The sequence below is a fragment of the Pseudorca crassidens genome, chromosome 6, assembly GCF_039906515.1.
Source record: "Pseudorca crassidens isolate mPseCra1 chromosome 6, mPseCra1.hap1, whole genome shotgun sequence".
Lineage (NCBI taxonomy): Eukaryota > Metazoa > Chordata > Mammalia > Artiodactyla > Delphinidae > Pseudorca > Pseudorca crassidens.
In genome coordinates, this window is record NC_090301.1 from 3,817,303 (window position 1) to 3,830,234 (window position 12,932).

Here is a 12,932-nt window from a genome sequence, read left to right on the forward strand (position 1 = left end):
TAAATAAAACATTAATTTAACAGGTATTTCCATAAATGTTAACAATAGCTGAAATAGCCAGTAAAGTCTATTTAAAATGAGTGAAAAACATGACTCATGTAATTACCACTATATAGGTCATTTCTATTTAATTAAGAAATTTGTAATTTAAAAGAGACAATGACAAATTAGAACACATCCACAGGAAGACAGGATAGTGAAACTTCTAGAAACTACCTTCGAAAAAACAGTTGAAAAATTCAATTAAATATTTATTGAACAAATGCAGAATAAATGAACTAGGGGGTGGTTTTAACCTGAAGATACAATAAACAACTTCAAATATCATTCAGAGGGCTGTCACACAAAACATGAAAGACTTGTTCAGTATTTCTCCAAAGGGCAGAACTTGACCCAAGGGCCAGACGTAAGCAGCCAAAAGGCTGCGGACAGCTGTACAGAGTGTGTCACTTAATCGCTTCTTTCCCAAACAATGCATTCCACACTTACACTTCCCTTCTTCTGAAAGGAAATATTACAACTTAATACTTCTCATGAATGTCTTTGACAAGTTGCATTTTCATGGCAAGCCCTCCACTGCCAGCAATGGATGTACTCACACTCTTAGAAAAAAATCTGAAGTTAACAAGCTGGTTTACTAGGGAGATGGCCTTTGTTCCTCAGCTCTATCTCAGCATTTTATATTTGTGATTCTCAGGAGGGGAGAGAAAAAGAGCATATTCTCCAAAGGGGGTGAATTAGAGTCCCCAGCACTTCAGATCCTGCCCCTGGGGACAGTCCTTCTCAAACCCCAGATGCATCACTGCAACTGTCAACCTGTGGTAGAGATGGGAGTGTGCTGTGTGCTGGGGCAGAAGAAGACAGCTGACAACAACTGTTCTACACGAAGCAGGAGAGCTGTATTTCACGAGTCACTAGGAAATATAAACTGACTGCCTAATACTGACGGGCTCCATCCAAACTGTCAAATATTACAAAATGAGAATTGTTTCAACAACCATTCAGCATGTTTAAGGACAAAATATATATAATATATTTTATATTATATACGTATTTTATCACATACTCAGTAAGGAATGCTGAGGTGCTTAATCCATCCAATAAAATTGAAAATAAGAATTTTACATTTTTCTGTCAGTATTCAGGATGCTGAAGGTGGATCTTGAACTCAGAATGATAAGTCAGTTTTCGAGGAAAGCCACATAATCGGTGAGTCTGGCTAACTGCTGTTCATTGGGGATGGGTGGAACGGGGGCAGGCTCTGCGCGTTGGAGACAGAAACACACTCAAGTCAGACACCAGGGTCACAAATCTTTGGTACTGCCACCCCCGCCCTCCAATGTCTTTAATTTAACAATACGGAAACTTTCTTAGCTTTGCCTTGATCTTGGACATTTAAAAAAAACAAGCCAAGAAGCATCAATTTTTATGAGTAGTTTTCCCAACCTGGGAGTAAAGGCATGTCTGGCTTTGCTGTTACTGAAGTTTTCCATGCGAAGGTTAAAAATACTTTTAACAGGTAATCCGTCTACCAAGGGAACATAGCCCTTCTTGGAAAGACCCTCCCCACATGACATTTACTTCCATAGTCACCTAGTGCTAGCCACATGCCAGGCACTCCTCTAGACTACTCAATTGTCAGTGAACAAAAAACCCACAAAGGACCCCATCCCCCAAAAGTTTACTTCTAACTTTTAAGCTACTAAGTGTCAGCCTGGGGCTGCGTCTGTGTCAATGCTGGTGAGATGCTCGATCACACCTCCCCTACAGGACACCCTGCGGCCAGGCCAGAGGGGATCACTACCTCCAGGTAAGCTACAGAGGGGAGTCCACACATTCACGGTTGTAACCAGATGTACTATTATAAATACCAAGTTAGGATTTCATCCCCTTGTTTATAAGATTAGAGCTAAGAAAAATAAATACTACAACAGCAAACAAGAAAAACGATGAAACAATTTTTAAATGAGCATATGAAAATACATACCTGAAAAGGGAATAAACCTGTTAAAGGAAACATCCAGGGCCCCTGCAACTAAATAAAATGTAGAGCCCAATTTACAGAAGTCATTGTAAAGAACCTTCACATAGAACATGTCATTTTTTTTTTTTTTTTTTTTTGCGGTACGCAGGCCTCTCACTGTTGTGGACTCTCCCGTTGCGGAGCACAGGCTCCGGACACACAGGCTCAGCGGCCATGGCTCACGGGCCCAGCTGCTCCACAGCATGTGGGATCTTCCCAGACCGGGGCACGAACCCGTGTCTCCTGCATCGGCAGGCGGACTCGCAACCACCGCACCACCAGGGAAGCCCAGAACATGTCATTTTTAATGCAGTGGAGTTCAGACAGAGACAGTTACGCTCTATTTTATTGCATTGCTTTTTTACTGCAGCAGTCTTCTCTCCCCATCTAGACTGACAGGACCCCCTCGCATCACTCCTCTGCACCCTCGCAGGTCCGAGCACATGGAGATTTGTGCACCACTTTACTGTGGGGTCAACAATGTCTAACAACAGGGGTTCAGAGCAGACGGAAGGAACTCTGGGATGAGGCAGATCAGAAGGTTTACGGATGTGGGCACTGAGGCCAGCTCTAAGGACAGGGCAGGAAAGGCCACTCCTGGTAAGCAGGAGGGAGTGGAGCCTTCTTGCAGGAAGGAACGTGGCTCATTTCAGAGAGGAAGGCCGAGGGACCAGGAATTCAGGTGGAGACAATGAGGACAGGCCAAATCATTTAAGGCCTGTAAAGGCCAGAGACCTTAATTTTGTGAACGTTAAAGCCACTGAATATCTTGTTTAGGAGAAGAGTCTATGTGTCTACAGCATGAGGAGAAAGGGGAATTTCTGAATATTTTCAATATCTTTTTAAAAGGCAATAGTTTAGATATTAAGAATAAGCAGTTAGAAATGGCCCCATAAATAAAAGAACGAGAGATTAATAGTTATTAAAAATTAAGTTGTAATAAAGATTATGAAACACTCACATAAAATAGTTTATGTATGAAATACATTAAAAAAATTAAGGTAAAACCAGGTGACTTTTTTTTTTTTTTTTGCAGTGTGCGGGCCTTTCACTGTTGTGGCCTCTCCCATTGAGGAGCACAGGCTCCGGACACGCAGGCTCAGCGGCCATGGCTCACGGGCCCAGCCGCTCCGCGGCACGTGGGATCTTCCTGGACCAGGGCATAAACCTGTGTCCCCTTCATCGGCAGGTGGACTCTCAAGCACTGCGCCACCAGGGAAGCCCCAGGTGACCTTTAAGATCCTTTCTACCCTAAGTGTCCATCCTATACCTGAACTTAACATGAGTTACTCTCATTTTGTTAGTATAGCAGAATTTTATATCAAATTATTCAAATTCAATGCCTGAAAAACTTCAGTGATCTTACAAGAGCTCAGTGCTGCAAGACGGACGAAGAGCTCCACCTACCTGGCTTTCTGGGCATGACCATCCTCGTGGCGGAGTCGGCCTGCCATCCTTGTTCTAGGATACCTAAAAATGTGTATTTAACACAGAAGTGAATTAAAAAAACCAAAAACTTTTCTTTTACAAGATTCACAATCTGTCAATGACACTACTTGTACGGGAGACCTGACGTGTGTAGATTAACCTGTAATGTGTATTTTTAACTAGAAGCGTATACTAGAGACAGCATTCTCATGGGAACTTATTTTTGAAATATTTCTGAAACATCTATGATTTTATTCTATCAGGCTGCTATAATCACTAACAGATGATTAGTTTTCTATAATATATATATATATTATAGTATTAACCTGATCAAACCTTATTAAAGACAGACATAAGGAAGACTTATTTAGTATCTTCTATAATCATTACATCAGTAATAACAAAGACGATGGTGACAATAAAAACAACAGCATACATACACAACACAGAAGGCTGGCCACTAGGTAGTGTGCTAGGTGCTCTTACAGGGATCACTTTACGTAATCACCACAACAACTCTGTAAGGGGACACAGCACCATAATTGAACAGACGTGGAAAAGGAAGTTTAGAGAATTCCAGTAAATTGCCTTAGGTCACGTAGCTAGCATGGGGAAGGGTACCAGGATTCACACTCAGTCAGTTAAGAGTATGGACTCTGGGATATACTATTTATTAGATAATAAATTATGGATCAATTTCAAAATAGTCAAAACAAATAAATGTTTGTATTAGTAAGTAACAGTATGATTTACTATAAGAATGTTCATTAACCTGCCGTCTATGCGTCTAGAACTGTGCTAGGCCTTGGAAATTTATAATCTGTGGTGCTTAGTGGAGCTCGTATTTTGACTGGAGAATCCACCATCGTAAAACAACGCCACAAGACACATGCAGTATTAATATTCTACAGCAACCTAGCAAGGGGAGGGGACAGTTTGGGCATGACCTGAAAAATGAAAATGCAAAAGCACATCTGGAAACCAGTGGCTAAGAGTGGGGTGCAAGCACCTAGGTTACTGTTAAGAAATGGTGAGGGAAAAGTTGGGCTGAACAGGGATACTGGGATGAGACCGCCTTCGCCACGGAAGGGTGAAACAGGGATTTCTAAATGCGAGTTCCAGACCAACTAAAACTTCCTTCCCTGAGAAAACCCACCAACCAAACCCCCACCTCGTGCTGATTTTCAAAGGAAGAGAAATAATTTAAAGACGTTACAAAGTTTAAGCTCAGAATTATGAATATAATGTTACCACCTGGCATGTTTAGAAGCAAATGATGTGCACATGCTTTATTTTCTTGCATCTCACATTTTCTACCACTTGTAACAACTATGCTGTAACCTGGGGCTCAGATGTGGGAATGTTATCGAATGCTTGACTCTGTACCCCCATTCGCTACCTTTTTCTTCCAGTAACTCACTGTTCTCACCACCTTCTTCTCCCTCCCACTCTTAGTCAACAGCAGCTCTAATTTTTCCTTCCTGGGCATCAACTTGGAGAGCTCACTATCACTTAGTAGGGCTTAGGAGTTGATCAAAGGTCTTAGAGATAAAAGTAGAAAATATTCAGGGGTCAGACCATGGGTACCATGATAAGAAATAGCTACAGGAACATTAAAGAGGTTCCATAAGGAAAGAGCTAGAATAATCACATGCAACAAGCGTACATCTCAAAGACACAGTCAAATGTTAATTTCATAAAAATGGCAAAGTATTCCTTTACAAAGCTCCTGTTCTAAGACATCTCTAACTGCTGCCTGTCTTTGGCAAAAAGTGCTTTAGTAAACACAAACCCGAAATTTCTCATCCACACGCAGAAGTCAAAAAAACTCTATGAACCAAAAAGTCTTCTTTAACCGCCATGGTGGCGAAATCTGATGCGAACCCCCAAGCCTTTTCTGTACACTCTTCCCTGACGCCACCTGCGTGCGGGTCTGCGCTCTGCTGCCTGCAGAACCACGACTGGGCTTGGCCACGTGCTGCTGGTTGCTACGGTTTGTGCAGTGCAGGTCTGCCAGCACCTTTCTAAAGAACACACACAACCTGAACTCCAAAACACATCCTGTTCCAATGGTTTCAGATAAGGGACCGTGGACCTGTAATTTACACTTCCGTTTTCCCTGAAAGTAAAAAGTAAGCCCCAAATACCTTTCACAGCCTCTTCCACGGGAAGTCCAACAAAGGCTGCGAAATCGTCGGCAATGATGGAGGTATATGCCTGAGAGACCAGGGCGAAGGCTCGCCTCCGGGTGGCATCTATTGTGGGAGGGGAGGTTTGACAAACAGTGAACCACAAGAGCTGGCATTTTTTGAAACACACAATTAAATTATTACATCACTGTCCTTGTCCAAGTTTGATAAGCAAGACTACATCAACCTAAATTTCTGTGTTTACAGGTACAGCTGTAGGCGCCTAACATGTAAGAGGGGCTCAAATATTGCTGAATAAACACATGCACTTCCTCTTAGGTCAAAAAATCTCAGGTGACAATAAAAATTACAAAGATGGAAAAAAGTTAATATACACAAGACTCCAGCTCTAAGAAAATTTCATTTAAATTTGGGATGTACTGGGGATGTATATTTCAAAATTTTTCTTTTATCTCACTTATAAAAACTAGAAAGAATGGAGCAGAAATTACCTAGTCCCATAATTAGTTGTCCTTTCTCATCAGGGCCTCTGCTATAGGACCACACCTGGGAGTTGCAGAGCAAACCTTGTAACTAGAGCACCTTCCTAACTTTCAAGTCTACTCTGAACTCTTGACGTCATTCAGGTGCAAATCCTGAATGACTGAGCCTCACAGAAAGGGGCTGCAAGCAATTCCAGCAACAAAACCTCCTCCCTGGAGACCACATGTGGGATTTCCGCCCCCCAGGCTTAAATTTCCACATTAAATAATTCAGGAATGAAGCAGAGACAATAACCAAATGGTAGAAAGTGGAGCCCAGCTGGCCTGTCTTCCCGCCCACTGCTCCTTGAGTAACACAAAGCATCCTCCACCTGCCTTCAACATGCTTAGCAAGTGTTCTGGATTTTACTTTCCACACTTAATAGGCAAGTATACACGTACAAGATAGCCCTGCAACATAAGAAAATCCGCTCTCCACTCCTGGGACACCGCCTAACAGCCACATCAATCCCCGTAGACACTCTGCTCCAAAGTGGCCTGCTGGCTCTCAGAGAGGAGCCTTACACCTTCTCATCCGTGCGGCGCTGGGTGTATGCTGCTGTGTGGTCTGAACCGCCCTCCTCTCTTCTAGTCCCAGGTCTGTTTATAAACTCTCCCTGTGGCACTGGAGTCACTGCAATCTCCGCCCTTCTCTGAACTCACAGTAACGTTTACTTATTGAACAAGCAATCTTTTACCACCTATGGTGTACACTGCACCCCTCCTCACCCCATCGTCTCAATTATATCCGGAATTTCTCTGCAGGAGGGCTTTTATATCTTTATATCCCCTGAGGGGCCCAGCATCTCTAAGGAAGTATGTGCTGTACACAGGCTTGTGGAAGGTCTCACCAGGACCCAAGGGGGCCCGACCCCAGCCCTAGGCTTTGTGCTCCCATCTGCCTGAAAAATCGCGGGCAGTCAATCACCTTGTGTCATTTCTCACTGAGGCTGACACCCTCCCCAGCTTTCACTGAGCCACTGTTTGCTCCTCTTCCAATTCCTTCCTTCTTGCTACCAACTCTCAGCAAACGACCTTAAATCAGACTTCTAATACAGCTTAGAGATGAAGGAACTTTTTCCGTTCAAGGCTACAGACATTCAGTGGAAAAGAACCGAGAGCAACAATGAAAGAGGAAAATACAAGGGCGCACCGAAAACTACATTCATTTGGCAAGCTTACCATATTGTAAAAACATTCACTTTAGTTCAAGTACTCTGGTCAGATTCTCAGATTTGAAAAAGATGGGGAACAGAACAAGAATAGAATGTGAATGAAAGAGAAAAACAGAATGGAGAGAAGAGAAACATACAAGGGGAGGCACAGCAGACTGACAAGGAGAGCAGAAATCAAGGCTAAGTGATCCAGGGCACCAGTGAGACACTCAGGCGGCTTTTAACCTCTCAGCGCGAATGAATCTGACATCTGCATTCTCACCAGTCACTATGTGGCCCGGGAGATCTAGGAGACGTGTAACCTCAGGAGGGCACGCGTTACAACGACAAGCTGGAAGGTGGCATCAGTGGAGCTCGCACCTAATACTGCTGGCAATTCATCCTGGGACAGTCCTGGGGAGACCCTAAGAGAATGCTCATTTTTTTGTTCAACAAATACTTAAATGTGCCTATTATCTACCGGGAACTGCCAACTGCCGGCACTGGAGACACAAGGGAAGGTGAGCTTGCTGTCCTTCCCAACCCATCTCTGCCCTTAAATTCCAGGGCGGCGGCCACCCAGGCCTGTGGCACCTGGGCTCCCTTACTCCGTGAATGGGATTCTGCAGGGCAGGGAGTGTATTTCCTCGGCCCCTCCCTGTCTCGCTCTGGCTAAAGCTCTGTATCCCCGCTCCTCAGGGCTTATGCAACGCGGTTAAGGCTGCCTCCAGTGCGGAGATCCAAAGCTGCCCCCACTGCGCCGGCGCAGCAGTGACCCCACATGCCTCCCTCCCACCGCTGCCGGCTCCGTGCCCCTACTCACTTCCCCCACGCTGAAAGGAAGCGACTCCTGTTTCCTCACTCACACTGCTCTGCTTCACCACGCCAAGCACCGGGTGCACCTCGGAAGCAACCTTCCCCTCCTGCCCTGGAAAAGCTGACATGTCCTGCCAGAGTGATGAGCGATTCTCAAGAACTTCTGCTCACTGATTCCTCCAGAGCAGAAGGGCGGACAGTGAGGGCAGGTAGTGGCCAGAGAAACAAGGTAACAAGAAGTGAGGGTATAACAACATATAAGAGGGGGAACCAAGAGACTGGAAGCAAACGCTGGGGGTGGGAGAATGGAAAGAGAGAAGCACGGGGGAGTTTTGTTGCAGGATCAGTGCTATGTCACACCAGACTTGCAATCTTTCAGCGTGATTAAAAGAAGTTTGAGCATCTGCGTACTGAATTGATTAATCACAAATCCAGAAGCTGGAGACAACTCCATCAAATGCTGAGGTCCACAGAGTCCAAAGCAGTCTCTACTTTCAAACATGCGGGCTTGAAATCTTATCCAACTCATGACCTGGACTTATTATAATATTACATTTCATTTCAGTAGCAAAAAAAACACCTCTTACTGACAAGCAACTTCACTTCTAGAATTAAATTAATAGACAGTGAGGTCCTCAGCTGCCGACATAAACTCAAGCAACGTGAAATCAAAGCATGATTACAGCAAATCTAAAAAAGACTTCTGAAAACCCTACTCACTTAGCAGAGCGTACCTATTTTCACACACATCATCGACTTACTTCAACACCCTGGCACCTTAGGGGAACAGGTCTAGTCTGACTTAATTCTGAGCCACAAAGAAACACTACCTCTAAGTGCCTCCATGATTGGCTGGACCGTCTCAGACCACGGGTGAGCGCTGATGGTGGTATAGATCCCGGGGAAATCTCTCTGCCAGATTCTTTGTCCTACCGACCAAATTCCCCCAAGTTCAGAATTTGCCTGCAATAAATATCATTGCCTCATTTGAAGATATTCACTCTGCACATATACCAACAAATGTATCTTAAAACATAATTCAACATTTCTTTTAAGAGGTGTAATTACTTTTTCAGCCCAACCACTATCAAAAAGGTTTTCAAATGTTTTGAACAGTACTGTAGAATTTATTTGCACGTTTTATTATAACAGAAAATTAAGGCATGGGAAATTAGTCCAACAATATTTCACAAATAAGTTTAGGAATTAGTTATCTAAAACATTGTTTTTTGAAGATTTACATTTATTTACATTTCATATACACTTATGTATAGTATACAGAACATGTACTAATCCACATATGCATGTACATAAAATACATACACCTATTCTTAGGGCAAAAATAGTAGCAAAATGGCTAATAATATAGACTCCCAATCTAAGATGTCATAAAATGTAGCCTAAGGATAAAGTTCCCACTAATATCACTGAAATATCATCTCATTTACAGCTTTATTTTAAACCAGTAAAGCTGGAGGAACATTCCAAACTTACTTAATAGAATGTGGAGGAAAGAAAGAGAGTATAAATGCTAATCTGATCTGCTGCTGAATATCAATAATGAACCAAGGAATTTAGGTGAATTCTTATTAATGCTCTGTGAATGTACAAAAAATTCACTTCACATTTATGCTAGACACAGTGAATCACCTGAAATTAAAAATTTACTTCATTCCATCTTGGAAGAAACTTTTAAGTGAGTTCATCTATTCTCACACGAAAAACAAGAAATCCAAAATCCTAATTAGCAAAAATCTTAATGCTCTGAATAATTATTATTTTTAGAGTGTTCTTGTAAATAATACTAGTTGCAAAATAAATACCATTAGAGGAAACTGCACAGATCAGTTAAAAAAAAAAACCTAACAAACTAAAACCAAACTTTTACCTAAACTGACCCAGTTGTTTATTGCGTAAATTGACACTTTGCTACGAAGTGTCTTAAGAAACCTGATCCGCAGGAGTTGAGCACAGATTTCTGTACCACCCAAGGGAAATTACAATTTCTGATGAGAAGAATTTGTAGATCTATTCTTAAACTTTAATACCAGTTTAATAACTATTTCTGTGATCCACATGAAAAAGAAAACAGAAACTTTTAAGAGATTGCTTTTTAAATGAATGTCATTACTATATTAAAGTAATAAGGTATATTGAAGACTACTTACAGATTTTATAGCAGGTGGTATTCTTTTCCAAAGATATCTTGCATTATTCCTAATTTACACCCCCCCAAGAAAGAATAAGCAATTTAAAAAAATCACCTCCGTAAATGTTTAGAATTCTAGATCCCAGAAGTATACTTTAAAATACTCTATAAAACGCAGAGTGAAATTCATATGAGTTTACCCAGGGGAAGTAACAGTGGTTTTCCAGATAAAAGACATGAAATATTTTTACCAAAGTAATGTTTTACCATTTTTAGTGAATTTTTAAATTAATAATACAGATCTTAAATTGAGGCAACACTACAAAGCCTTAAATAGAACTGCCTAAATAATTTATTCATATATAAAATAAACAAATTCATACACTTTCAGGGTCCTGGCATTCCCTGACAATATACACAGTACACGATGCTTTTCTCCTTATCATGACCCCTCGTCCTACTAGTGGATATAGAGCCACCAAAACTTCAAGGTAGTTCTTTTTTTTTTTAAAGAGTTCGCAAGCTTGAATGACATCAAGCATATGACATAATGAAAATCTCAGTTTAGTTTAAAAGGTATGAAATGAAAAGGTTTAGAAGAATTTAAAACAAAATTTAACAGTAACCATCAGTGGGTTACAGAACTACAAGGGACTCTTTTTGCACAACTATACTTTCTGACTTTTCTTCAATGAACGTGAATTAGGAATAATTAAAAAACAAAAACCTTTCAAGAACTGTCATACATGTTAGTAACAAATTCCTCTTAGTCGTCTCAATCTTCCCTTTCAGTTTCTCTCAGTCTCAATAGAGACTGGGAAGTTAAGTAAACAGTTTAAGTCAACAGTAAAGTAAACTTTAGATGTGAAGTTAAGTAAACAGAGGTCATAAAAGACAGAGGTTTTATAACAAGAGAATAAAGAAAAGATCAATAGATTTAAAGGAATTTATTGACAATGCAGTTTCTCGTAACAAACTGGAATGTTTTTTACAAGGTATATGTAAAACAGGTGTATTTAAAAATAACTCAGACTAATCATAATTTCTTGTCATGATTCAATATACGAAATAAACATATTAAGTATTACACTAAAAAGTATAGCTCCTTGTGCCTATGCTTTAGTGCTGGTACTTCAAGGCAAGAATAACTTCTTGAGGAAAACGCTTCTCTTAGCTTTAGGTAAAAGGTACTTACATGTCATTATAAAGCAGATACAAAGCTAGAAGCTGACCATACACTGGGGGTGTAGCAATTCCTCCTGGAGCCTGTAAGACCAAAAAACAAAAGAAAAAAAACCTCATTTATTCTTATACTTTTATATTTTTAGAAGTGTTTTCTTAACTCATCTAAAGAGTAAGTATATTCTATAGTACTTACAGATGGAGAGACAGCTTAGAGGAGTATCACACACTAAAAAGCCAGAGTATTAAGTTTAGATCTGTCATCAGATGTGACTTCTCCCCCTCTGGGCCTCTGTGTCTTCATACGCACAAGAGTATTTAAATGGGATCCCTTTCCCAGTTCTCAAATTCTTATTTAAATAGCCTCACTATTATAGGAAGTATTTCCAACAAATTCCTAAAGCAATATGATTCTGCCCATTATACCGAATATGTTAAATAGCTACATAAATGAGTAATAAAGAGAAAAACATCACAGCTGAGTTACAAAGACACTACTCCCCTCATTCAATTTTAATTCATTCAGGAGACATCTACTAAGCGTCTGTTAGTGAGCGGCTGCTTCTTCGCAGTTCCCTCCTTTGGTTAATTAGCTTTTTAGACCAATGCTATACATGTCTTTAAGGGCCTTTCTAAGAAAAAAAAAACAAACCCTTAATTACTTTAGTAGTTGCATGATATAACCTTCACCTGCCCTACTGAAAACAAACGGTAAGCTTCAGTGATCACAGGAGACTAAGGGCTTTCCGGATTAATAAAAGGTTACAAGTTACATCTTCTTGGTCTGTGTGTAGGCCTGCACAAACGTCTTTAATAATATACATATTCTCCACCTCTCCCCACAATGGGGAGGAAAGAGATTTAGTTTAATACGAGAAGCATAAAGGATGTTAGGAGCAAAGATGCACAGCGTTTTCGGGCTCACTAGCTGAAGACAAACAACAGAAAGCTCCGAGCGAGTTGGGGGAGGCCAGGCCTGGATGCTTAGCCTTCGGAGCAGGCCCCGGCGGCCCGGACTCCACACCTCCAGCTCCCGCGCCCGCAAGGGGCCGGCCCCAAGCCCCGTGGGCCCCAGGCCCCGTTACCCTGGAGACCGGGGCGGCCCGAAGCCACGAGCGACCCCACGAGGAGAATGGCTACCTCGAGCTCCTGGTTCTCGCACTGATCCAGCAACTTTCTGAAACTAAAGGAACTTTCCGCCATCACCGCCACTGGCATTTTCCCGGCCGGTCCCGCCACCGAACCTCCCCGCCGAGCCGGACCTCAGACTGTCCCTCGGGGCGTCGCGCCCGCGATGACGTAAAAGCCGACGATGCCGCCGAGCGCCCATGCGCAGGCGCCTCGTTGGTTCCGCCGCGTAAGCAGACATCCCTGCGGTCGGGAGGGTATGCCACCGCTCTGGCCAGCGCTCTCGGTGCTCTGGAGGACTGGCCCGGCCTCCAAGGCAGCCAGTCGCTTTAAGAGCGTGCAGCCAAAGTCGGGATGGGAGGGGTTTTGTGCATATTTGAG

General features: G+C 42.2%; 1 protein-coding gene across 3 annotated transcripts; it reads right to left on the reverse strand.

Moving 5' to 3' along the window:
* Positions 1-230: 230 nt before the first annotated feature.
* On the reverse strand, positions 231-12,731 carry COPS8 (COP9 signalosome subunit 8). 3 transcript variants are annotated; one of them, XM_067740125.1, is made up of 8 exons: positions 12,564-12,730; positions 11,437-11,507; positions 10,261-10,309; positions 8,923-9,055; positions 5,599-5,706; positions 3,431-3,493; positions 1,988-2,035; positions 231-1,261 (listed from the first exon to the last, which is right to left on the reverse strand). In XM_067740125.1, the coding sequence occupies exons 1-8, from the start codon at positions 12,639-12,641 to the stop codon at positions 1,182-1,184; spliced, it is 630 nt and encodes a 209-aa protein (XP_067596226.1). In that variant the 5' UTR covers positions 12,642-12,730; the 3' UTR covers positions 231-1,181. The 3 variants fall into 3 exon arrangements, with proteins under 3 accessions (XP_067596226.1, XP_067596229.1, XP_067596228.1); XM_067740128.1 differs by lacking the exon at positions 5,599-5,706 and having other exon boundaries at positions 12,564-12,731; XM_067740127.1 differs by lacking the exon at positions 1,988-2,035 and having other exon boundaries at positions 12,564-12,731.
* Between the last annotated feature and the right edge of the window lie 201 nt (positions 12,732-12,932).

Bases quoted from the DNA above. Each gene is read 5' to 3' on its own strand.
- COPS8 (XM_067740125.1), bottom strand. From the start codon at position 12,641: ATGCCAGTGGCGGTGATGGCGGAAAGTTCCTTTAGTTTCAGAAAGTTG. The intron at 9,056-10,260 runs GTAAGTAGTCTT...TATTTATTGCAG, and splicing joins TACCACCTGCTATAAAATCT to GCAAATTCTGAACTTGGGGG. The intron at 2,036-3,430 runs GTAGGTGGAGCT...CATTTTATTTAG, and splicing joins GGTCATGCCCAGAAAGCCAG to TTGCAGGGGCCCTGGATGTT.